This window comes from Cervus elaphus, chromosome 32 (assembly GCF_910594005.1).
Source record: "Cervus elaphus chromosome 32, mCerEla1.1, whole genome shotgun sequence".
NCBI lineage: Eukaryota > Metazoa > Chordata > Mammalia > Artiodactyla > Cervidae > Cervus > Cervus elaphus.
The window spans coordinates 31005250-31028607 of NC_057846.1; the positions used below are offsets into that span (position 1 = coordinate 31005250).

A 23358-nucleotide genomic window follows, 5' to 3' on the forward strand; every position below is an offset into this window, starting at 1 on the left:
TGCCTTCTTTATGAAGCTGACCCTATATCTCCCAAATAGAATTTCTTATTTTTTTTTATTTTTTTGCTTTCATGGCACTTTGCTGTAGCTCTAAACTGATAGTCATCGCATTTTGTTCCAGCTGCTTGTTTGCATGACAATCTACTAGATGTAATATGAACTTCTTAAATGAAGAGATTTGTTTATGTCCCATACACAATACAGTGTTATTGACCTAATAGTTGCTCAGTAAATATGGGGAAAAAAATGTATACACTTACCTGAAACCCAGACCTAAAAAAAAAAAAAAAAAGAGAGGTGGGCCAAGTTTGCACTATGTGTAACTTAAACATTCAAAAAGAAGAGATTCATATAGGCTAACATACCCATTTGTCAAATAACGTGTACATTAATCATGTGTAGTTTTCCAGAATATATATTTTAACCTTCTCTCTGGAGAAGATTCTTGGGAGTCCTTTGGACTGCAAGGAGATCAAACCAGTCAATCCTAAAGGAAATCAACCCTGAATATTCAGGGTTGGAAGGATGCTGAAGCTAAAGCTCTAATACTTTGGCCACCTGATGTGAAGAGCTGACTCACTGGGAAAGACCCTGATCCTGGGAAAAACTGAAGGCAAAAGGAGAAGAGGACAGCAGAAGATGAGATGGTTAGATGGCATCAAGTACTCAATGGACATGAATTTGACCAATCTCTGGGAGACCGTGGAGGGCAGAGGAGCCTGGTATGCTACAGTCCATGGGGTCGAAAAGAGTCGAACACAACTTAGAGACTGGACACAACAACTAGTCACCCTCCCTTGCAGTCAGAACCTAGCAAGCCAATAGTTTCTTGATTTACTAATCTTAGACAACTTTTTCATTGATAAAAAAGCTATAAGCAACTAAAGTCCTTTCCAGCTCTGAATTGCTACTCCATGGTCTGTTTGTTTCATAATTTCACCGTGAAAATAACAGATTTTTATTACTAAGTACTATCCCATCTCCCTTGGGCTTCTGAGAAGAATGATACTGTACTGTCTTAAACCCACCTTCTGAAAACAGAGAAAGTTAACTTTTATTTGTTGTTTCAACCTTCATTACATATGCATGCTATATGTACATGGGGCTTCCCAGGAGACGCTAGTCTTAAAAAGAGTGCAGGAAGGTTAAGAGACATGGGTTCGATCCCTGGGTCAGGAAGATCCCCTGGAGGAAAGCATGGCAACCCACTCCAATATTCTTGCCTGGAGAATCCCATGGACAGAAGAGCCTGGCAGGATATAGTCCATAGGTTCACAAAGAATTGGACACGGACTGACGTGACTTAGCATGCACGCACACATGTTTATATATACCTCAAACCCAAATATTTTAAGCAAACTCAATCCCATTTTCAAGTGCTATTTAATATTATTTTTAAAGTAACTTGCAAGCTTTATCAGTCACATTTTATTAATACTCTGTGCTTATTTGTGTTTATACAATTAGTAGCTGAATAATTACTACTCATTGTGGTAAGCAGTTAACTCCACAGGAGACTTGTATTATTGAATATGGCCATTTGAATTAAAAACCATCGAAACTTATGGGTCCTTTTCATGGGCCCATGGTTTATACAGAGAAAAGCTAGGCATATAGACAGAGACCCTCTTCAGTGTGCTGGAGAGATTCCCTAGGCAGAAATTTGGGTTAAGAGTTATGGCCATATTGGGAAAGAAGAGGCATGTTTGGTTTCCTTATGCACAAGAGAAAAGCAAACAAACAGGTCTTAATGATCTCAGGGAATTGGAGGATGAGTAACCGCAATATTTTGGAAGTAAAAGGTTATTTTTCAAATGTCCCTTTCACTCCAAGAAATATTATACCACAAAGACGTTTTTGAGTTTTCACTGAGTCTTGTAAGGACACAAACAATGAACCACTCTCCTGCCAGCACATGTTCTAATCAGTGCATCGGAAAAGTTCTCTTCAATTAAAAAGGAAAGTTCCCATAGTAGCTGTTTATGCTTTCTCTCTTTAGAAACTTTTAGAGATTGACAGTATTATGTGGATGTTCACTAAAGATTGGAATTTTGTAGATAACTGATTATTAATCGAAAAATACTTTTGAATCCTCCTATTGGCAGTTTCTCTGCTAGGTCCTTCAGTGGTTACAGAGAAGCTTGAGTCCCCATCTCTTCTCATGTGGGTTTTAAAAATTAATTAAAGCATCTATATGTGCAGGAAATGCTTGATAATATAAGGGAGCTACTGTGTTGCACTGTGCTTAGTTGGTCAGTCATGTCTGACTCTGTGACCCTATAGACTGACTAGCTATTTCTTTTCTAATTATTTATCATCAAAAAGAGATCAGTGAAAGAAATATATGTGCTAAAAGTAAATGATCTACAACCTGGATTTTTTTCAACTTTCCTGAAGAACAATTGATAAATATGTTTGTATTTACTTGAGTATACACCATGATTTGATACTCATATACGTTGTGGAATGATCACTGAAATCAAGATAATTGACACAGCTGTCACTTCACATAGTTAACTCATGTGTGTGTGTGTCTGTGTGTGTCTGTGTGTGTGTGTGTGTGTGTGTGTGTGTGTGTGGCGAGAATACTTAAGATGTCCTCTCAGCAACTTTCAAGTATTAAGTACCACATTATTATCTATAGTCATCACGCTGTACATTGGAGTCTCAGAACTTACTCTTCTTCTAAGTGAAAATTTATGTATTTTCACCTATATTTCCCCATTTTCCCCTTCCCCACAGCCCCTGGCAACCACCGTTCTCCTTTCTATTTCTATGAAATAAGCTATATTGAAAAGATTGTCTTTTCCTCATTGTGTGTTCTTGATCACCTTGTCAAATATTAGTTGCCCATATATTCATTGTTTTATTTCTGGGTTCTATTGCATTTCAGTGGAATCTTCTGGTTTTTATGTCAGTCCCATATTGTTCTGGTCTATAGTAATAGATTTGGTATATACTTTGAAATTAGGAAATATGCCTCCAGTTTTGTTCTTTCTCAAGATTTCTTTAGCTATTCAGTCTTCTGTGATTCTGTATGAGTTTAGGATTGTTTGTTCTATTTTGTAAGAAACACCATTTGAATTTTCACAGGAATTGCACTGAATACGTGGATCACTTTAGGTCACATGAATATTTTTATAATATTGATTCTTTCAATTCAAGAGCATGTGATACCTTCGCAACTATTTTTATCTTCTTCAGTTACTTTCATCTGTATCTTGTAGTTTTTAGTGAACAGGTTTTTCTTTTTTTTTTTTGGTTAAATTTATTTTTAAGTTTTTCATTGTTTTTGATGCTATTGTAAATGAGATAGCTAATTTCTCTCTCATATAGTTAATTGTTAATGCGGAGAAGGCAATGGCACCCCACTCCAGTACTCTTGCCTGGAAAATCCCATCGACGGAGGAGCCTGGTAGGCTACAGTTCATGGGGTCTCGAAGAGTCGGACACAACTGAGCGACTTCACTTTCACTTTTCACTTTCATGCACTGGAGAAGGCAATGGCAGCCACTCCAGTATTCTTGCCTGGAGAATCCCAGGGACGGGAGCCTGGTGGGCTGCTGTCTATGGGGTCACACAGAGTTGGACACGACTGACATGACTTAGCAGCAGCAGCAAATGCAACTGGTTTCATATGTTGACTTTGTAACCTGCAACTTTACTGAATTCGTTTGCTAGTCCTAACAGGTTTTTTAGTGGAGTCTTTAGGGTTTTCTATAAATAAAATTATATCACTTGGAAATAGAGATAATTTTACTTCTTCCTGATTTGAATGTATTTTATTTCTTTTTGTGGCCTAATTTTTATTGCTAGGACTTCCAGTACTACATTAAATAGAAGTAGTGAGAGTGGGCATCCTTGTCTTACTTCTGATCTTAGAGGATAGCTGCATATGATATTTCCAGTTCTTTGGCCACTAGTAAAAAAAATTACTTAACAAATAGTATTAGGCATACAAATTTTTGACATAAATGCAAGTAATTCTCTAGGTTATTCATCTAAAATTAGAGTGCCAGGTTGAAGAATATGTCTTACTTTAATTTTAACACATTCTGCTAAATTGCCTTCCAAATAAGGCATAAACTTGTATTTCTGAAGACGTGGTCAAGATATTTTTTTTCTTGACAATCTGATACATAAAAAATAATATTTCTTATTCTTTACTTAATTTGCATTGTTTTGATTACCAGGGAAGCTTAGGATTTTATGTCATTATTAATTCTTCTGTGAATAGTCCTTTGTATGTTTTGACCATTTTTACTAGGTTGCCTTTTTATAATTTCTTAATTCTTCATTACATATGATCCAAATTTTTTCTCAGCTTGACAGTTGTCTTTTAACTTGTGCTAGTCTTTTCATTTGTTGATTATTATACTGTGTCATGTTTCATAGAATATTTGAATTGTTTTGTTTTTCGGATATTTATGATTAATATGCCTTTCCTCTTGCAAGAGAATTTTAATATCAGTTTATCAAATGTAAGTGAAATATGTTTTTTAAAGAATAAAGATAAAGTAAAATTGGCAAAAAATGACAACTTGTAAGCCGAGAGGCACACAGTGTTTATTATAGTATCTTTGTCTCTTTTTTTTTTTTTTGCTGGGGCTTCCCTGGTTACTCAGTTAGTAAAGAATCTACCTGCAATGCAGGAGACCCCAGTTCAATTCCTGGGTTGGGAAGATCCCCTGGAGAAGGGATAGGCTACCCACTCTAGTTTTCTTGGGCTTCCCTTGTAGCTCAGTTGATAAAGAATCTGCCTGCAATGCTGGAGACCTGGGTTTGATCCCTGGGTTGGGAAGATCCCCTGAAGAAGAAAATAGCTACCCACTCCAGTATTCTGGCCTGGGGTTGCAAAGAATTGCTACTGAGTGACTTTCACTTTCTTTTTGGGTATGTTTAAAGATATTCATCAAAAGATGTTTTTTATCTATTTCTTTTGGGATTTTTTTCCTTCTCTTTATTTTTACTTTTTAATAATCAGCTCTCCACGTTCCATTAAAAATCACATGGGATTTTAGACTACTTTGGATTTATAAATGAATTGGAGGGCAGCATTTCATTCATTCATTCACTCAGTCAGTCAACCTTTATTATGTGACAATAATATGTCTACCACTGCTCTAGATTCCTGGGTTGTATCAGTGAGCCAAGCAGGCAACAGTTGCTACATTCTAGTGGTGAAAGACGATATACACAATATGTATATGTAATATATACACAAGATGTGAAGCATGTCAGAATTTTCCTATTCAGAACCATATATCTCCTCATTTGTTCAGTGTTCTTTTAGGTTTTTTTGGTGACATTTTTGGTTTTCTCTGTAAAAGTTCTTGATTTTTCTCATTCAGTTACTTCTTGATATTGTATGATTCTTTGTTGGTATAGTGATTTTTTCTATTCCATTTTTTAAATGTTTAAAGACAGTGCACACGAATGCATCTGTGTTTTACTTTGTTGAACCAAATCCTTTTGTTGTTGTTGTTGTTCTAATAAGTTATCAGATGATTCTCTGAGATTTTTAAGGCACAAATTTTCTTCCTTTGTAATATAATCCTCAGTGATTTGTTGTTGCTGCTATTGTTTTTGTTGTATCAGTCTGAACTTCAAGTACAGTGTTGAATAGAATTTGTGATAATGAGCATTTTTACTTTTTATTAATATTGTAGGAGTGTTTCTAATGTTTCACCATTATCTTCAATATTTACTCTAATTATCTGATACCCAGTTTTAATCAAGTTAAGAATGTTGCCTTTCAAAAACTTGCTACCTGAGAGACTTTTTGTGTTGTTGTTATTCTTTTTATCAAATCACTAACAATTGGTCTTAAATAGGTTTTTCAATTTTATGAATGCCTTTATGACATTTTTGGTGTATAGTTGCCATTAATCTATTATCATAGGGAATTAATGGATTTCTTGTGGAATTACTCTGGGTCAGAGTCTAATTTTTATTCTAATTTTTGTCTGAAGCCATACAAATGGCTCTCTCTATAATATATTTCAATGTTCCTCAACCCTCACTATTCTTTGAATACATCTGTGGAACTTTCAAAACACACTAGCATGGTCCTGTGCTATACCGACTGAATCAGAATTTGGTCAGTGGAGCCTTGGCATGTCAAAGTTTTCAAAGCTCTACAAGAATACTTATAATCAGCCACTGCTCACTATTGCTCTACTGTGTGTATGTTCATGTGTGTGCTGAGTAGTTTCAGTCATGTCTGACTCCATGCGACTCTATGGACTATAGCCTGCCAGGTTCGGAGGTTCTCAAAGTGTGGCTCCTAGCAGCAGTAGCACTACCTGGGAAGTTACTAAAAATGCGGTGTTCCATCTCCGTCAGAGACCTACAAGTCAGCAGTTCTCTGTGTTTAGGAAGTTCTTCAGATGATGTTGATGTGCACTAATATTTAAGAACTCCTGGCAGAGTTTGCTGTAGACAGGACAGAAAGAAGGGAAAGGGGGAGAGAAGGGAGAGGAGGGGGGAAAGGGAGAGAAAAGAAAAAAGGCGGGACAAAGGGAGAAGGAATGGGAAGAAAGGAACAAATCATTAATGGAGTGGTTTATCTTCTAAATTTCTAGATTAATAGCAGTGAGATGGTGCCAGTCAATGCGTGACTAAGTCTACTTTTTAATCTACATATATTCAACTCAGATCTCTCACTGCATGTGAATTTGCATGGGCAATATAGCCTTTTGGGTCACTGTTAAAACTGAAGAAAATGCCTTAAAGGACTAAAAGTGTTAGTGGTTACTAATTGGGTAATAGGAAGCAAAGCCGAGTTGAATCAGGAGACTCAGTTTCCAATTCTGCCATTAAATAAGTCTGTGTCCTTGGGAAAGTCTTAACTTGCCAAGGTTATCATCACATGGGAAAAAAAAAAATGAGAGGATTGGACTAGATAAATAGTTCCCATACTTCTTCAATGTGAGGGCTCTTTATTAATGTCAGAAAAAACACAAACACACATAACATGTTGATAGTTATAAAATATATGATGGCAAAAAATTTACTCTGAATTTCCTCTCTCATGGAAGATTTAGTACAAAACAGTAACAATTTAAGTAAATTTGTAATCCTAAAAGTACCGTGAGAGTAGCCTTATGCATTTTTCACATTTAATTTTGCTACTAAAGAGAAAAGAAAGTGCCAATTCTTAGATTTACTTGGGATCATTATCTGAATAATATTCAGATACTTACTACTCTGAATAAGATACTGTGAAAAAATTTCCATTCTTTGAAGTCGTATCACTAAACTTGAAAGGCAGTTAATGTTCATTTGAATTTGAAACCAAGGGGTTTCCTCTGATATACTCAGGCAAGGGAGAGGTGTTTTAAGCCAAAGGAGCATTATTACATGAGTCAAAAATAGAGTTGCCAACAGATCCTCTGCAGAGGATGAATGAATTAACAAACTGTGGTACATTCAATAGTGGAATCCTATTCAGCGCTGAAAAGAAATGAGCTATCTTAAATGCATATTACTAAGTGAAAGAAGCCAATGTGAAAAGGCTACATGCTGTATAATTCCAACAAAATAACATTCTAGAAACGGAAAAACTAATGAGACAGTAAAAGGATCAGTGATTGCAGGGGTGAGGGGAGCGCGGGAGGGATGAACAGACAGAGCACAGAGGATTTTTTAGGACAGTGAAAACACTCTGTAAGGTACCATATTGATGGATGCATGTCATTATATGTTTGTTCAGACCCACAGAGTGTACAATACCAAGAGTGAATCTTAAAGTAAACTATGGACTTTGAGTATGATGTGTCAATATAAGTCCATCAGTTGTAGCAAATGTTCCATCTGTGGGGAATGTTAACAATTAGGGAGGCTTTGTGTGCGCATGCCTGTGTGTGTGTTTGTGTGTGTGCGTTGGAGGGGCAGGGAGGGTAAAGGGTATATGGGAAATATTCGTACCTTCCTTCCAATTTTGCTGTGAATCTAAAACTGCTCTTAAAAAATAAATGAATAAAGGCTTAAAATAAAAAAAAAAATAGAGTTGTCAGGTAAAATACAGAATTCCCAGTTACATTTGAATTTCAAATAAACAACAAAACATGTTTAGAATAAGTATATCCCATACAGTACTATCTCACTGAATATTTGGGACTTTACTAAAAATATATATTTTGTGCTTATCTGAAATTCAAATATAATTTTTGTTGGCTAAATCTGGTAATCTTAGTTGCAAATGAGAAAGAACATGGCATATTTGAGAACCCGAAAGTTCTGTGCTTCTAGTACAGTATTTCCTAAAATATAGTATGGTTTATGTGAGGTTACATCAGATAGTGTAAGGATTTTTTATTTTAATAATTTTGTCATTTTATAGGAAAAAATATTAGAAATAAAAGATTTTCATTTTTATTTTATGCAGCATTATATATTAAAAATTGTTTCAGTTGAGATATATATGATTGACATATAGCATATTAATATTAGGTGTAAATAGTAATGATGTGACTTTTCTATATATTGCAAAATGATCACTACATTGAAGCCTAGTTAACTTTTAGCATTACACATAGTTACAATTTTTTTGTAATGAGAACTTTTGTGATCTACTCTGTTGGTAATTTTCAAATACACAATGCAGTGTTACTAATGTATAGTGTTATATATTACACTTTTATTTTATAACTGAAAGTTTGTACTTTTTGGCCCTCTTCACCCACTTTTCCCACCACATCCCCAACCAGCCTACCTCTAGTAAGCACCAATCTGTTCTCTGTATCTATGAGTTCAGTTTTTGTTTTTGTTTGTCTGTTTGTTTTAGATTCCACACTTGAATGAGATAATATAGTAGTTTTCTTTCTCTGATTTATTTCACTTAGTGTAATACCATCAAGGTCCATTCATGTTGTCACAAATGGCATGATTTCATTCTTATTTATGGCTGAATAATATTCCATTGTTCATTTTCTTTATTTTCTTTACTTATTCATCCATCATTGGACTCTTCACTTGCCTCCATATCTTAACTATTTAAATAACACTGCCATGAATATAATGATACATTTATCTTTTCCAGTTAGTATTTTTGTTTTCTTCAGATAAGTACTTAGAAGTGGAATGACTGGATCAATTTCTTTATTTTTTGAGGAACCTCTGTACAGTTTTCCATAGTGGCTGTACCAGTTGACATTCCCATCAATAGTGAACAAAGGTTTCCTTTTCTCTACATCTTCACCAGCACTTATTATTTCTTATCTTTTTCATAATAGCCATTCTGACAACTATCTGTGAAGAGATATCTGATGCTTTTTTGACTTGCATTTCTCTGATAACTTGTGATGTTGAGCATCTTTTCATGCATCTGTTAGCTCTACATCTTATTTGAAAAAATGTCTATTCAGATCCGAAAAGTGCATTTAAAAATTTTTTTATCGAAGTCCAATTGCTATATGGTATTGTGTTAGCTTCTGCTGTGCAGCAAAATGAAGCAGTTATACATATACATAAATCCCTTCTTTTGTAGATTTCCTTCCCGTCTAGGTTAGAAATGCATTTATAACTGTGAAACATTAAGTCTACTTAAAGAAAAACATCAAAAAATATGCAGTTGTCCTCAGAATGATTGAATTTGAGGGACACTGGGCAGGATCAGGAAGTGCTGAGATGTAAAATTAGAAAAGTAGACAGAAGTGAGGTCAATACAGGACTTTGCTTCTAAATTAAGTCATATATTTTTCTGGAAAAGAAATAAATTTTTATTTATGCCTTGCTTGGTTATCTACACCTAAGGAAAGACCATCATAATACTCTTGGAAATAATTTATGGAATTTTAATGTTAAGTAGATGTTTTCCTTATGTTTTCAAACCAGAATAAGTCCTGTGTCCTTTAATATCTGAGCTAGCAAAGAGCTTATGAGAATTGTAAACAAAACAACAACAACAGAAAAACTACAGGGATATCGTGTAGGCATGATGACACAGAACACAGAATAGTCCATAAAGGCTGATTTTGTGTCTAAATAAATACATACATTAATTGACCTTGAATGTCAATCTAAAGTTTTAGCATTTAAAGTGAAAACTGGTTACAGAATGCTTACCAAATTATTTAGCTAGAAATTTTATCCCAACCCAAAAATGAGCCTTTAAAGCTAGTGGAGGAAGGCATCCTCAGATTCCCCTGGGATAGAGAGGAATTGCTGCCCACACACCTCTCTCCTGGTTCACACCTGCCACTTCTAAGCACTCCTTAGGACCTGCTGCATAAATGTCCTTTGAAACCATTTAGGAGACTGTGTAGGAAATTTACAAAGTCCAGGCTAAGAAATGCTCCATTTGAAGCCTCACTGAAGTTTAAAAATTGAGCAAATGTGTGACCAATTTTTTTCACATCCCTTTTAAATGGGAGGGGAGATTAATAGAGAGTGAACTACCACACAATTGCACTCATCTCACATGCTAGTAAAGTAATGCTCAAATTCTCCAAGCCAGGCTTCAGCAAATACATGAACCGTGAATTTCCAGATGTTCAAGCTGGTTTTAGAAAAGGCAGAGGAACCAGAGATCAAATTGCCAACATCCGCTGGATCATCGAAAAAGCAAGAGAGTTCCAGAAAAACATTTATTTCTGCTTTATTGACTATGCCAAAGCTTTTGACTGTGTGGATCACAATAAACTGTGGAAAATTCTGAAGGAGATGAGAATACCAGCCCACCTGACCTGCCTCTTGAGAAACCTGTATGCAGGTCAGGAAGCAACAGTTAGAACTGGACATAGAACAGACTGGTTCCAAGTAGGAAAAGGAGTATGTCAAGGCTGTATATTGTCACCGTGCTTATTTAACTTATTAACTTATTTAACTTTCTCAAGATGCAGAGTACATCTTGAGAAACGCTGGGCTGGAGGAAGCCCAAGCTGGAATCAAGATTGCTGGGAGAAATAGCAATAACCTCAGATATGCAGATGATAGCACCCTTATGGCAGAAAGTGAAGAAGAACTAAAGAGCCTCTTGACGAAAGTGAAAGAGGAGAGTGAAAAAGTTGGCTTAAAGCTCAGCAATCAGAAAACTAAGATCATGGCATCCGGTCCCATCACTTCATGGCAAATAGATGGAGAACAGTGGACACAGGGGCTGACTTTATTTTTGGGGGCTCCAAAATCACTCCAGATGGTGATTGCAGTCGTGAAATTAAAAGACACTTACTCCTTGGGAGGAAAGTTATGACCAACCTAGACAGCATATTAAAAAGCAGAGACATTACTTTATTCACAAAGGTCCATCTAGTCAAGGCTATGGTTTTACCAGTGGTCATGTATGGATGTGAGAGTTGGGCTGTGAAGAAAGCTGAGTGCCTAAGAATTGATGCTTTTGAACTGTGATGTTGGAGAAGACTCTTGAGAGTCCCCTGGACTCCAAGAAGATCCAACCAGTCCATCCTAAAGGAGATCAGTCCTGGGTGTTCATTGGAAGGACTGATATTGAAGCTGAAACTCCAATACTTTGGCCACCTAATGCGAAGAGCTGACTCATTAGAAAAGACCCTGATGCTGGGAAAGATTGAGGGCAGGAGGAGAAGGGGAAAACAGAGGATGAGATGGTTGGATGGCATCACCAACTCAATGGACATGAGTTTGTGTAGACTCCGGCAGTTGGTGATGGACAGGGAGGCCTGGTGTGCTGCAGTTCATGGGGTCGCAAAGAGTCAGACACAAGACTGAACTGAACTGAACTGAACACAGACCCTTAATATAGTGCTACAATGTACATATCAGTTAAAAGATTCCTTGTAGCAACTTTAAATGAGGGTAATATTTATCTCTCTCTACCATCTAATATTAAAATGATATTGGCATATGTTATTATTCCTTAAAGATAACACACAAAGATTTTGTGGTTGAACAGACTATATCTGGCAAGTGGGAGATAGTAGTTATGTGTGTTTTTTTATTACCTCTGTTTAGCTTTATTACCAGTCTGTATAAATTTTATCTCAAAATGCACCTGAATAAAAATTAAGGCTGACTTATTGAACTTGCCTAGAAATTCTGGCATAAAATAATTACATTATTTTTAGCTTCTGCCAGTCAACTCAGATGAAAATCTTCACTGCTTCTGAAGAAATAAAGATTTAATCACTTTCTGATTCTTCAAGCAGGATATTATGTTAAGAAAGGAAAGTCTAGAATGAGGAATTTATTGTCAAATGAAATTTATAACACTAATATGAGATTTCATACTAGTCCAGCTGGCTTTAGATCAAATAATTCAGAGTGAAGTTGAGCCAAGCTTTTTGCTAAAAGGTCTCTTTCTTTTACGGGTGAGCAAGGAGTATTAACAGCCCAGAATAGCCAGTAAGACGTGTATGGAATCAAAGACAGTGTAGAGGCCAGAACCTTGGCTTGTGAATCAGGAAGTCTTAGTTCTATTCCTGGCCTAGCCTTTAATTTATTATGCCTGTCTATGGGATGCCACAACTCATTGACAAGCAGAACATTCAGGCAGTGCTGAATTTGCTGAGCCAAATATCTACTATTTGGAAGCATCCGGGTATTTCACTGAATTTTTTGGTTCCCTTCCAAATGCTTGGCATAAGGAAAACGGAGCCTGTCAGCTCTAAGGGAGGCACCCTTTGCTCTGGACCTCATGTTTGCCCAGTCTGTGAAATGTCCAATAATGTTCACATCATCCCCACTCCCTGTGTATGTGCTGTGTTCTATGCTGTTCAATAAAGAGTCTTTGGAGAAAGAGAGAGGGTCAGAGTTATCTTCCTCAGTGGCAAGGAAAGAGGAGTCATAGAAGCTCCCGTTCAAAGGATTCCAGTTTATGACCCTGGAGAGAATGATCTCCTAAAATCTCTTGTTTATTTCCCCCAATACCATTGTGATCAAAGTGACTTCACTGCCCAGGGACTAAGTAGCTCAAGGGAGTAAAGAAGGAGCTCTTTCCAGTTGCCCAATTAACTCCACGTGGCTTGGCCATCTTAGGTTTTGACAACAAATCAAATTGAAAGGAAGTTTTTCTCATAATTTGCCTAAGTATACACTGACTTGTGTTTGAAAAATATACAACTGGAAATTTGTTCCACAGTGGCTACGTACATTATCTATACCTTGACAACAGCTGGTTATAGTCTCAAGACAACAGGATGTTTCTGTTCTTAGCAGGATACAGGCACATACTGGGAGAAAGAGACATATATCACATGGTTGACTCAAGGTCAGCTCACAGCCGAAAAAATCCTTCTCATTAAAAAAGCAGATTGAGACTATCCCATTAAGAAAAGCCTGTTCATGTTCTCAGCAGGCCCTTAATTCTTAGGCTGTGTTAAAGAGGGTATATGGAACATGGAGAAATACTTGCCTTCTCTATCTTCATGGTCAGAAAACATGTAAAGTAATATATTTAATCCTTGGTACCAACCATTAGTTGGGTCATTGATAGAACTATGTCATATCCAGAGAAGAGTAAACAGAACTAATAAGGATTTGAAAACATTATAATTATGTTTTCATATATATGTAAACAATGTAACAAATAATTAAAGGAACTGAGGATGATTTACCATGAAAAAGAAAATGGGTGCAATGTAGTTTTTCAAATATTTGAAAGGCAGTTTCATGGAACAGGCTTTACTTAGGCTGTCTAGTTCTGGAAGGAGAAACTGGGAAGGTAGAGGAAGGCAAAATCTGTTTCCATAACATTTCTAAATGGCAGAGGGTGAGATGGTTGGATGGCATCACCAACTCAACGAACATGAACTTGGGCAAACGCAAGGAGATAGTTAGGGACAGGGAGGTCTGGCATGCTGCAGTCCATGGGCTTGCAAAGAGTCGGATACGACTTAGCAACTGAACAACAACAGCATTTCTAAAAATTATGCTGTAAAATATGAAAGCAGTTGCTACCTAAGAAATGATACAGTGCATGCAGTAGATGGTCAATAAACACATCTTGAATGATTGCTAAATAAAAGTATAAAGAATTGAACCAGATGCTTCAAAGATATCTTGTAATAAATTGTGATCATTGGCATTCTTCCAAAACATAGTTTCTATATGTTAGAAAGAATATAAACTGGGCTGTGGGAGCTCAAGAGAGTACACATGATGTGGAAGTGATTACTAAACTAATCGTGGAAGGAAAGCAAAGTGGAAGGAGACTAGGACAGGCACAGGGAGAGCCAGCTCTAGGCCTGTCACTTTACCAACAGAAATGCGACCTGGACCTAAAACTTGCTGGAATCACTTTGCTCATCTGCAAAGTCAGAACATTGGTACCACTGTCCTGGACCTGTAGGTTTCTAAAGTCTCAGGTGTTGAATGAAGTATCCAGGTGACATAATGAGTAACCTAAAGAAATGAATTTTAACTTACTTAAGTAAAAATACAAATATATATGCTCATGATAATACATTTTAGGGAATTTTGCAAACATAGATAAGGGATGATACCAAGAAGGTAGATAAAGGAGCCACTACCAGAAAAAAAGAGATCCTTCCAGAAGGTCATTAAATTTAAACCTACAATATATACTGAACTCTACCTGAGCAATGGAAGGAAATATTAGGGAGCGTAAATGCATCAAATAAATAAAATGCATTATTTCAATATATGATTATGTTGACTACACCTTCATTACAGCTGTTGGTTTAATTGTCAATATTTCCATTCAAGTCAGATTCTAAGAATGATTCTGTATCCAATTGGTCCTCGCTCCTAGTGTGTGTGTTGGAGCCCCTGTGCATTAACTCACCACAGACCATAAGCGCCAACTGTGTGCGTCTCTCCCAAAACTGCATTCAGTAATGTCTAGCTGGGAGCTTGAAATTGGCCATGGATGTATTTACACTACAGAAAAGTTGGCACACGCTACAAATTAGGGCTTTCTTTTTATTTGGAGATCCAGTTGCTAAAGATTCTCTGACATATCACTGCCCACTCACTCCCTACTTCCAAGAAATAGGATCCCTAAACAGTTACTTCTTTTTCACTTCGATCTCAAAATGTATAGGACTTGATTATAAAAATTTCTATTATTTCTTTTTAATCACTGTAAAGTGGGACCTCAGCAGAAAAAAGGACTATGGCTAGAACTAGAAGAATCATCTTAGGATAAACTAAACTGTTTCACCTGTATTAGTCATGTGGCATTGCTGGACATAAAATGTGATGAGGGTCCAGAAATGTTTGGTTGTCAAAATGTGGCAAGAAGTCTGCAAGTTTAAAAAACACACTGAATCACTCATTTGCTTATATCTTTCCCGTGGCCCCACTACACAAAGAATAAAATTGACCTCCTTACAGTGACCTTCATAACAGAATATAGTTTGGCTCCTGTTTATAGTCAGCCTCATTTTTTCCTAGCACCCACTCACTCTCCCACTCACTTTCCCTCTCCTGGCTTTCCTAACTTTTTTTCACTTCCTCTTATTCACCAAACTTGTTCTCACCTCAGCATCCTCATATCACTCTTCCCCCTGCATGGAACATTGATTTCCCAGTTCTACTACCCTCTCTTCTCCTCCTTCCTTCCCTCCCCGCCTCACACCCTCCCTCCCTTCCTTATTTCTCTCTTTCTCTCTCTCCATTTCTATCTTTGTCTCTGTCTTTCTCTCTTCTACCTCATTTTCTTTTCATCCCCATCATGGTTTACTCTCACTTTGGCAGAAAGCTCTTCTCTGACCACACTCCACCAGATGGGACACTTCCCCTGCAGTTACTGTATACCTCATTACCCTGTCTATTTTCGTCTTAACCCTAGTTCCTATCAGAAACTATGTATATGAATTTTTTTTTTACTTTCCTTATGTCTTCTCATGTTGACTATAATATTGAAGACAGCAGAGATCCTCTATCTCTTATTCACTGATAAACGTTTTGTTCCCTTTCACAGAACAGTTGTGACTGCAGGAAAGATGGGAGGGGAGAAAATTTCACATCTTGGCTTTGATTTAAGGGGATTAAGTTACTGAAATACATAGAACTAAGGCAGCCTCGCTCATTAAGAAGTTCCTCTTCCCCTGGCCTGTAGTGACAGCATGAAATGAAAGCTCTGCTGTAGAGTTCAACCTTGCCAGAATCTGCAAACACACAGCTTTGTTTTCAGCCATGAGCTATTTGCTGGAGTTTAGCCATGGACATATGAAAAGTTAGAACTTTGCAAAATATTCATACTTGAGCTTTAACAACAAGGACAAAAGATTTATCCAAAGCATCTGATTTGTAGCCAACTCTATTTTGTGATGTTTAATGTGTAATGTTTGATGCTAGTCTGTGTACTTTACATTTCAGGCTGAACGTTGTAATAGATGATGAACAAGGAAGTATCCACAAATGAAAGGGAAGTACAATAAGCTTATTTCTCTAAAGAAATATCTTAGACCAAGGCTGCTTGATTTTATTCTTTTGGCAGGTCATTTAAAATAATTCAATGCTCAGCCCATAGACTTGAAAAAGTTTTTAAAGCACAATCTCAGCGTCCAGTTACTACAAATTGTCTCTAAGTCTACTGTTGATAGGTAGGATAGCTTCAGGGTATACTGTTTTATCCAATGTTAACTTAGTAGCTGGAAAAATATTAAGACATGTTTTCTAACACCCCAGGAAATATTATTTCACTGGCTTCTATTGATTTCATTAATATTTTTATTCCTGTAAAAGTGTTGCATATGCAGTGTAAAACTTGACTCTGTGTCTGCTTAGTGGAAAAACCTCATCTTTCTGCTTGAGGATGTTATGACTGGTGAATGAAAGACAATCAAACAAAAGCATACATGAACATAGAGATATGCAAAGAACATTACCTTGCCAAACACAAGTTTGGTTTAAATGAGAAGGAAATTATATAAGCAAATACATTGAGGGAGTAATTAAGGTGATTTTGAGTCTTCTATTCAGGCAGATTCTTCCATTTTCTGTATTATTTAGAATAGAATTTAACATTTTTAATATTTCTGGGACTCTATTAAAGTATAAACAGGGTTTTACTATAAATAACATTTTAAAAAAATATAACAAAGTTCTGTAGCATTGAGGAATATGACGTAGAGTAATGTTCAGATCTGTTGCAAATATCCTGGCCCTTCTTAAGCACAATGAAACTTTATGACCACAAAAGTTCTGTAATTCTCTGTCAGAGCCTCATTAAATGTTTTAGACAACACAGATGATGGAAGGAAACTGAAGAAATAATTACAGTATAGTACTCTGAGGGAATTAACGTAACTCAGAAAAATTCTTAATGTATTCTGAAAATTAATGTCTTTATGGAAGTGGGACTGAGTCTTTCAGTTTGACATTAAACTTTAAACCAAGCACAGGTTCAGCTTACCCAAATAATTTCTTAATGGTAGCTGAATTAATGATTTTTGACCAACTTAATCTAATAAACTAATTATTTGACTTGTGAGAAATAGTTATTGTTAATATTAACAGTCTACTTTACCTGTGAGAAGTACAGAGACCCCTATGGCATTAGATGACTCCATGCAATTACCCTAGTTCTTGTTCTTTGGGGTCTGCCCTAATGGTGATTAGGGAATTTAGGGTGATTAAGAGAAAAAGTCCAAAAACAAAATAAAAGATCTGATTCAAACAGTCACCTCATTCATGCCACTACTCATCCATCCCCTGAGCAAAACCTCCTAACTGCTCCCTTGTACCCACACCCTTCAGGCTTTCATCACAGTAGCATTTCCCTTTGAGGTCATTGCTGATGGTCCTTTCAAAGCTGATTTCACCCAGGTAAATACCTTAGACAGATGAGAAAATGGCAACATGAGTCACAAATGATGATTTACCTCAAAAAGGCTGGTCCTGAGTCCATGACACCTCTCAGTGGATCTTGCTTCTAAGGAAACTCACAGTGCTTTCATGTTTTGTTTTGTTTTTATTTCATTTACCCTCACTCTGCCCAACCTGATACTTTGCACATTACAGAACATTTTAAAGTTTCCTAATACTAATGACTTGAACACTCAAGAATAGTAAACAGTCATGTGCAAATAACTCTGTATGGTCAGTGAGAAGCTTAACTATTTTTATAAGAAAAAATATTTTCATAAATATATGTCTATGTTATAGAGAATTCAAAGTAAGTAACCACAATTCATGTGATTATAGAGGCTTTTTTTTCCCCCCAAAGTGTGTGAAAGAAGGTTGAAAATGAATATTGGCAATAACATAGCTTGAAAAAGCAGTAAGTGGCCTCACGCAAAAAACAAAACAAATAAAAATTTCTGCCTTGTTTGATTCTTTTCCTTTATTTTTACTATACTCAGAAATAGTCATCCAAAACTATTATCTTATATGCATCCTTATATGTCTAACCTGAAAACAATTGTTAGTATGTTATAAATGATTTGTGTGTATAATTGATTTGACAAAAGAAGGGTAAATATACAACTTTTTCCAAAAATAATCTGAAAATAGTAAATGTTTCAGTAGCATTGGTGTTATGCCTCTTTTTCATTGTGCCTTGCTCTAGAAAATATATATTTAATATTCCTGTAAAAATGCCTTCTTGGCAGGAGGTCAGTATTTTCCCAGTGAAGTGTCCATTGATGGTACAGAATAGAACGTTCCTGCCCCTTAAATAGAAGACTGCCTTTTATTGTGTCCTTTGTGTCCCATTGAAGAACAGGGAACTTTTTATTCTTTCCAAGAAATGGCCTTTCAGATTCAACAACAGCATGTTCTGTTCCTCAGGAAATAAGAGAAGATCGAGATAGGGCGCGACTAGACTCCATGGTGCTGCTGATCATGAAACTGGACCAGCTCGATCAGGACATTGAGAACGCCCTCAGCGCCAGCTCCTCTCCGTCCAGCACACCAACCAACCTGCGGCGGCAAGTCCCTGTGAGCTTCCCACCTCCCGCTCTGCGTGTGAATGTGTCCCCGCATCTGTAGAGTCCCTCTTGAGAATGAAACATCTTGGATGGCCCAGTCTACCCACATGTGACCCTGATAGTGTTCCATAAAGATCACTCAAATCATTCTAGGCTTCACGCAGAGTCCGTAAGAGACGTGTGTGATTCAAAGGAAAAATGGTTATTATTAGACAGGAAAGAGGGTCACTTTGGGAAGTTACTTTGCTTTCTAGTGATCAGATTCTCTTCATTGCTGTTGTTTCCTTCATTGTCAGACTTTTCTGATATGCTGTAAACACCATTAGTGATGCTCTGTTTATCTTGTTTAGTATTTTATGTCCAGTATCCCACAAATTTACACTGGATATAGAAGATGGTTTATAAATATCTGTGGGTGAATGGATGAATAATTGGATGGATGGATGAGTCGGTGGATGAGTGGGCAAGTAAATGGGTGGATGGGTAGGCATGTGGATGGATGGAGGAATGAATGCTGATTGAACTAACTCAGCATATTATAAGAAAGAATTTAGCTGAAATCAACTTGAGAACACTCTAAAATTCACTCAGTGAAACATAATGAATAGGAAAGAGGTGAAAACTTTATTTTACTGTGCATAAATTTCATATAAGATAGACTCTCTTTTGAGAGTCTAACACCCAAGATAAAATTTAGAAGACATAGATGCCAAAATGTCTATACACTTCACATATTTAATATTATGTTCATATTAAATGGCTTAGTTTTTGCATATCTAACAAATATGATGGTAGAATTTACTTATAATTAAGCCATGGAGCCCTTTTGAGAACCTACCAAAATAGAACTATTCTGTATCAAATTATTTTGTGTAGTTCTACTATTTTTTTTTGTTTTGTTTTATTTATTTATTTGTTTATTTTTATTAGTTGGAGGCTAATTACTTCACAACATTTCAGTGGGTTTTGTCATACATTGATATGAATCAGCCATAGGTTTACACGTATTCCCCATCCCGATCCCCCCTCCCACCTCCCTCTCCACCCGATTCCTCTGGGTCTTCCCAGTGCACCAGGCCCGAGCACTTGTCTCATGCATCCCACCTGGGCTGGTGATCTGTTTCACCATAGATAGTATACATGCTATTCTTTTGAAATATCCCACCCTCACCTTCTCCCACAGAGTTCAAAAGTCTGTTCTGTATTTCTGTGTCTCTTTTTCTGTTTTGCATATAGGGTTATCGTTACCATCTTTCTAAATTCCATATATATGTGTTAGTATGCTGTAATGTTCTTTATCTTTCTGGCTTACTTCACTCTGTATAATGGGCTCCAGTTTCATCCATCTCATTAGGACTGGTTCAAATGAATTCTTTTTAACAGCTGAGTAATATTCCATGGTGTATATGTACCACAGCTTCCTTATCCATTCATCTGCTGATGGGCATCTAGGTAGCTTCCATGTCCTGGCTATTATAAACAGTGCTGCGATGAACATTGGGGTGCACGTGTCTCTTTCAGATCTGGTTTCCTCAGTGTGTATGCCCAGAAGTGGGATTGCTGGGTCATATGGCAGTTCTATTTCCAGTTTTTTAAGAAATCTCCACACTGTTTTCCATAGCGGCTGTACTAGTTTGCATTCCCACCAACAGTGTAAGAGGGTTCCCTTTTCTCCACACCCTCTCCAGCATTTATTGCTTGTAGACTTTTGGATAGCAGCCATCCTGACTGGCGTGTAATGGTACCTCATTGTGGTTTTGATTTGCATTTCTCTGATAATGAGTGATGTTGAGCATCTTTTCATGTGTTTGTTAGCCATCTGTATGTCTTCCTTGGAGAAATGTCTGTTTAGTTCTTTGGCCCATTTTTTGATTGGGTCATTTATTTTTCTGGAATTGAGCTGCAGGAGTTGCTTGTATATTTTTGAGATTAATCCTTTGTCTGTTTCTTCATTTGCTATTATTTTCTCCCAATCTGAGGGCTGTCTTTTCACCTTACTTATAGTTTCCTTTGTAATGCAAAAGCTTTTAAGTTTCATTAGGTCCCATTTGTTTAGTTTTGCTTTTATTTCCAATATTCTGGGAGGTGGGTCATAGAGGATCTTGCTGTGATTTATGTCGGAGAGTGTTTTGCCTATGTTCTCCTCTAGGAGTTTTATAGTTTCTGGTCTTACATTTAGATCTTTAATCCATTTTGAGTTTATTTTTGTGTATGGTGTTAGAAAGTGTTCTAGTTTCATTCTTTTACAAGCGGTTGACCAGTTTTCCCAGCACCACTTGTTAAAGAGGTTGTCTTTTTTCCATTGTATATCCTTGCCTCCTTTGTCAAAGATAAGGTGTCCATAGGTTCGGGGATTTATCTCTGGGCTTTCTATTCTGTTCCATTGATCTATATTTCTGTCTTTGTGCCAGTACCATACTGTCTTGATGACTGTGGCTTTGTAGTAAAGTCTGAAGTCAGGCAGGTTGATTCCTCCAGTTCCATTCTTCTTTCTCAAGATTACTTTGGCTATTCGAGGTTTTTTTGTATTTCCATACAAATTGTGAAATTATTTGTTCTAGTTCTGTGAAAAATACCGTTGGTAGCTTGATAGGGATTGCATTGAATCTATAGATTGCTTTGGGTAGAATAGCCATTTTGACAATATTGATTCTTCCAATCCATGAACACGGTATATTTCTCCATCTGTTTGTGTCCTCTTTGATTTCTTTCATCAGTGTTTTATAGTTTTTTATGTATAGGTCTTTTGTTTCTTTAGGTAGATATACTCCTAAGTATTTTATTCTTTTTGTTGCAATGGTGAATGGTATTGTTTCCTTAAGTTCTCTGTTTTTTCATTGTTAGTATATAGGAATGCAAGGGATTTCTGTGTGTTAATTATATCCTGCAACTTTACTATATTCATTGATTAGCTCTAGTAGTTCTACTATTGATTATGAAGTTATTCAAGACTTATTCTGACTGTGGTACAGAATATTTCACAGAAAATAAGCAAGTTAAATTAGTAGCTAACCTTAGTATATATGAATGCATTACATAGTGTGCATTACGTATGCTAACACATTCATTCCTTATAACATTGTTCAGAATAAAAAGAATAGAGAAGTTAGTAATTGTATGTACAAAAGCCATGTCATTCAACCACTATTCCATACTTCTTTTCATAGCTGACTATTATGGGAATCTGATACCTTGAGTAAAAAACAATTTTAATTTAAAAATGAAAAAAACATGACATTAAATACTTCAGTCTAGACCTAGAAAGTCAGTAGAAATGACATTTTTCTTCTTGTTTGTAACCTTCTGGATAATTTTTCCTTATCCTTCAGGATTCATCTCAGATGTTTTCTTTACAGTGAAGTCTTCCCTAAATCTCCATACGTCTTCCCAGACAGAATCACTTACTCCTCCCCTGGTGCCATAGTGTTTCACACATACTTCAGTAGGACAGGCAGCCAAGTGAAGGAAACACAACCAGAGTAGCCTCCTGAAGACCAACAAGAAGGGTGTTTTAACCCTGTTTACAGATTAAAGGTGTAGAGAAGCTTCATGCTCATTTTCACCATTTCACTTTGTGCTCCTTTTCATCATTTTCAATAAATGTATAGCCCTATTTTTCAATAGGAGATGCATCTCAGTACTTTTTTTTTTTTTTTACCATTAATGTACATGTGAGATATATTTTCTCTTTTAAAGTTTTGTATTATGAAATGCTAATCTCTCCCTATCTCTTTAATGGTTCTTCTTTTCCTTCTATATTGACCTTTCCTCAGTACTAGGTATTTAGTGATAAAAAGTACAGCACAGATATCTGCTAAATGAAACTCCATATTATTGTCTCCAGCTCAGAGAGCAAAACAGCCCTTACCTGCTACATGTGGTTCTTTGTTGAAAGGTAAAGACAATACAAAACAAGAGCTAAGGTGGGTGATGATTAGGATTTGCCTACATCTGTATCTTCTCCCTCCATTTCAAGTGTAAGCTGGATTTTATATCACATGCACTGTCTCATGGACCATCACTGTCCTTGCTGAGCAGTGGTAGATTCTATAAATAAAAATGTGTTTCTGAGTCTTTAGTTCAACAGATAATTGAAATAAGCCCAATAATACAGTAGAAAAATAAACTTTAGAGTCTGCAGGCCTGGGTTCACATGCCAGCTCTGCAACTGAATGTCTGAGAACATAAGAAAAGTGTTTGATTTCTCAACTTCAGGTTCATGTAAAAGCAGGAGAGATTGTTTCCTACTTAATGGCTTGTTGGGAGGAGTTAATGAAAGAAGATATGTAAATGCATTCAAAGATCTGATACAGACTACATGTTTGGTATTTGTTAATTCATTTTCCTTCTCCCATGTCTTCACTCACATCAGACACTGGGCTAGAGATGAATAAGACAGAGCCTGAATCCCTCAAAATTTCTTTTTGGTCTCTGTGTTTTTCTAAGTCATCCCTTTTTCTTTATTTCTGTTCCTTGGTCTTTAAAGCTAATTTTAACATTCTCTCATCATCAAAAAGTTTTCCACATGAGATTTCCATTCCAT

General features: G+C 36.5%; 1 protein-coding gene across 7 annotated transcripts in view; it reads left to right on the forward strand.

The window, feature by feature from the left end:
- The window catches only part of DLC1 (DLC1 Rho GTPase activating protein), a 412922-nt gene that overhangs the window by 98552 nt on the left and 291012 nt on the right, over positions 1-23358 (forward strand). For 6 of the 7 annotated variants that reach the window (XR_006339272.1, XM_043893661.1, XM_043893671.1 and 3 more), the window contains exon 3: positions 18676-18825. The exons of the other annotated variant lie outside the window; for it this stretch is intronic. Coding sequence is in view for 5 of the 6 variants with exons in the window: in XM_043893661.1 (XP_043749596.1) it covers positions 18676-18825 (150 nt within the window). In the remaining variant the exon portion in view is untranslated. The remainder of the gene's footprint in view (positions 1-18675; positions 18826-23358) is intronic. 7 annotated transcript variants of the gene reach the window in all.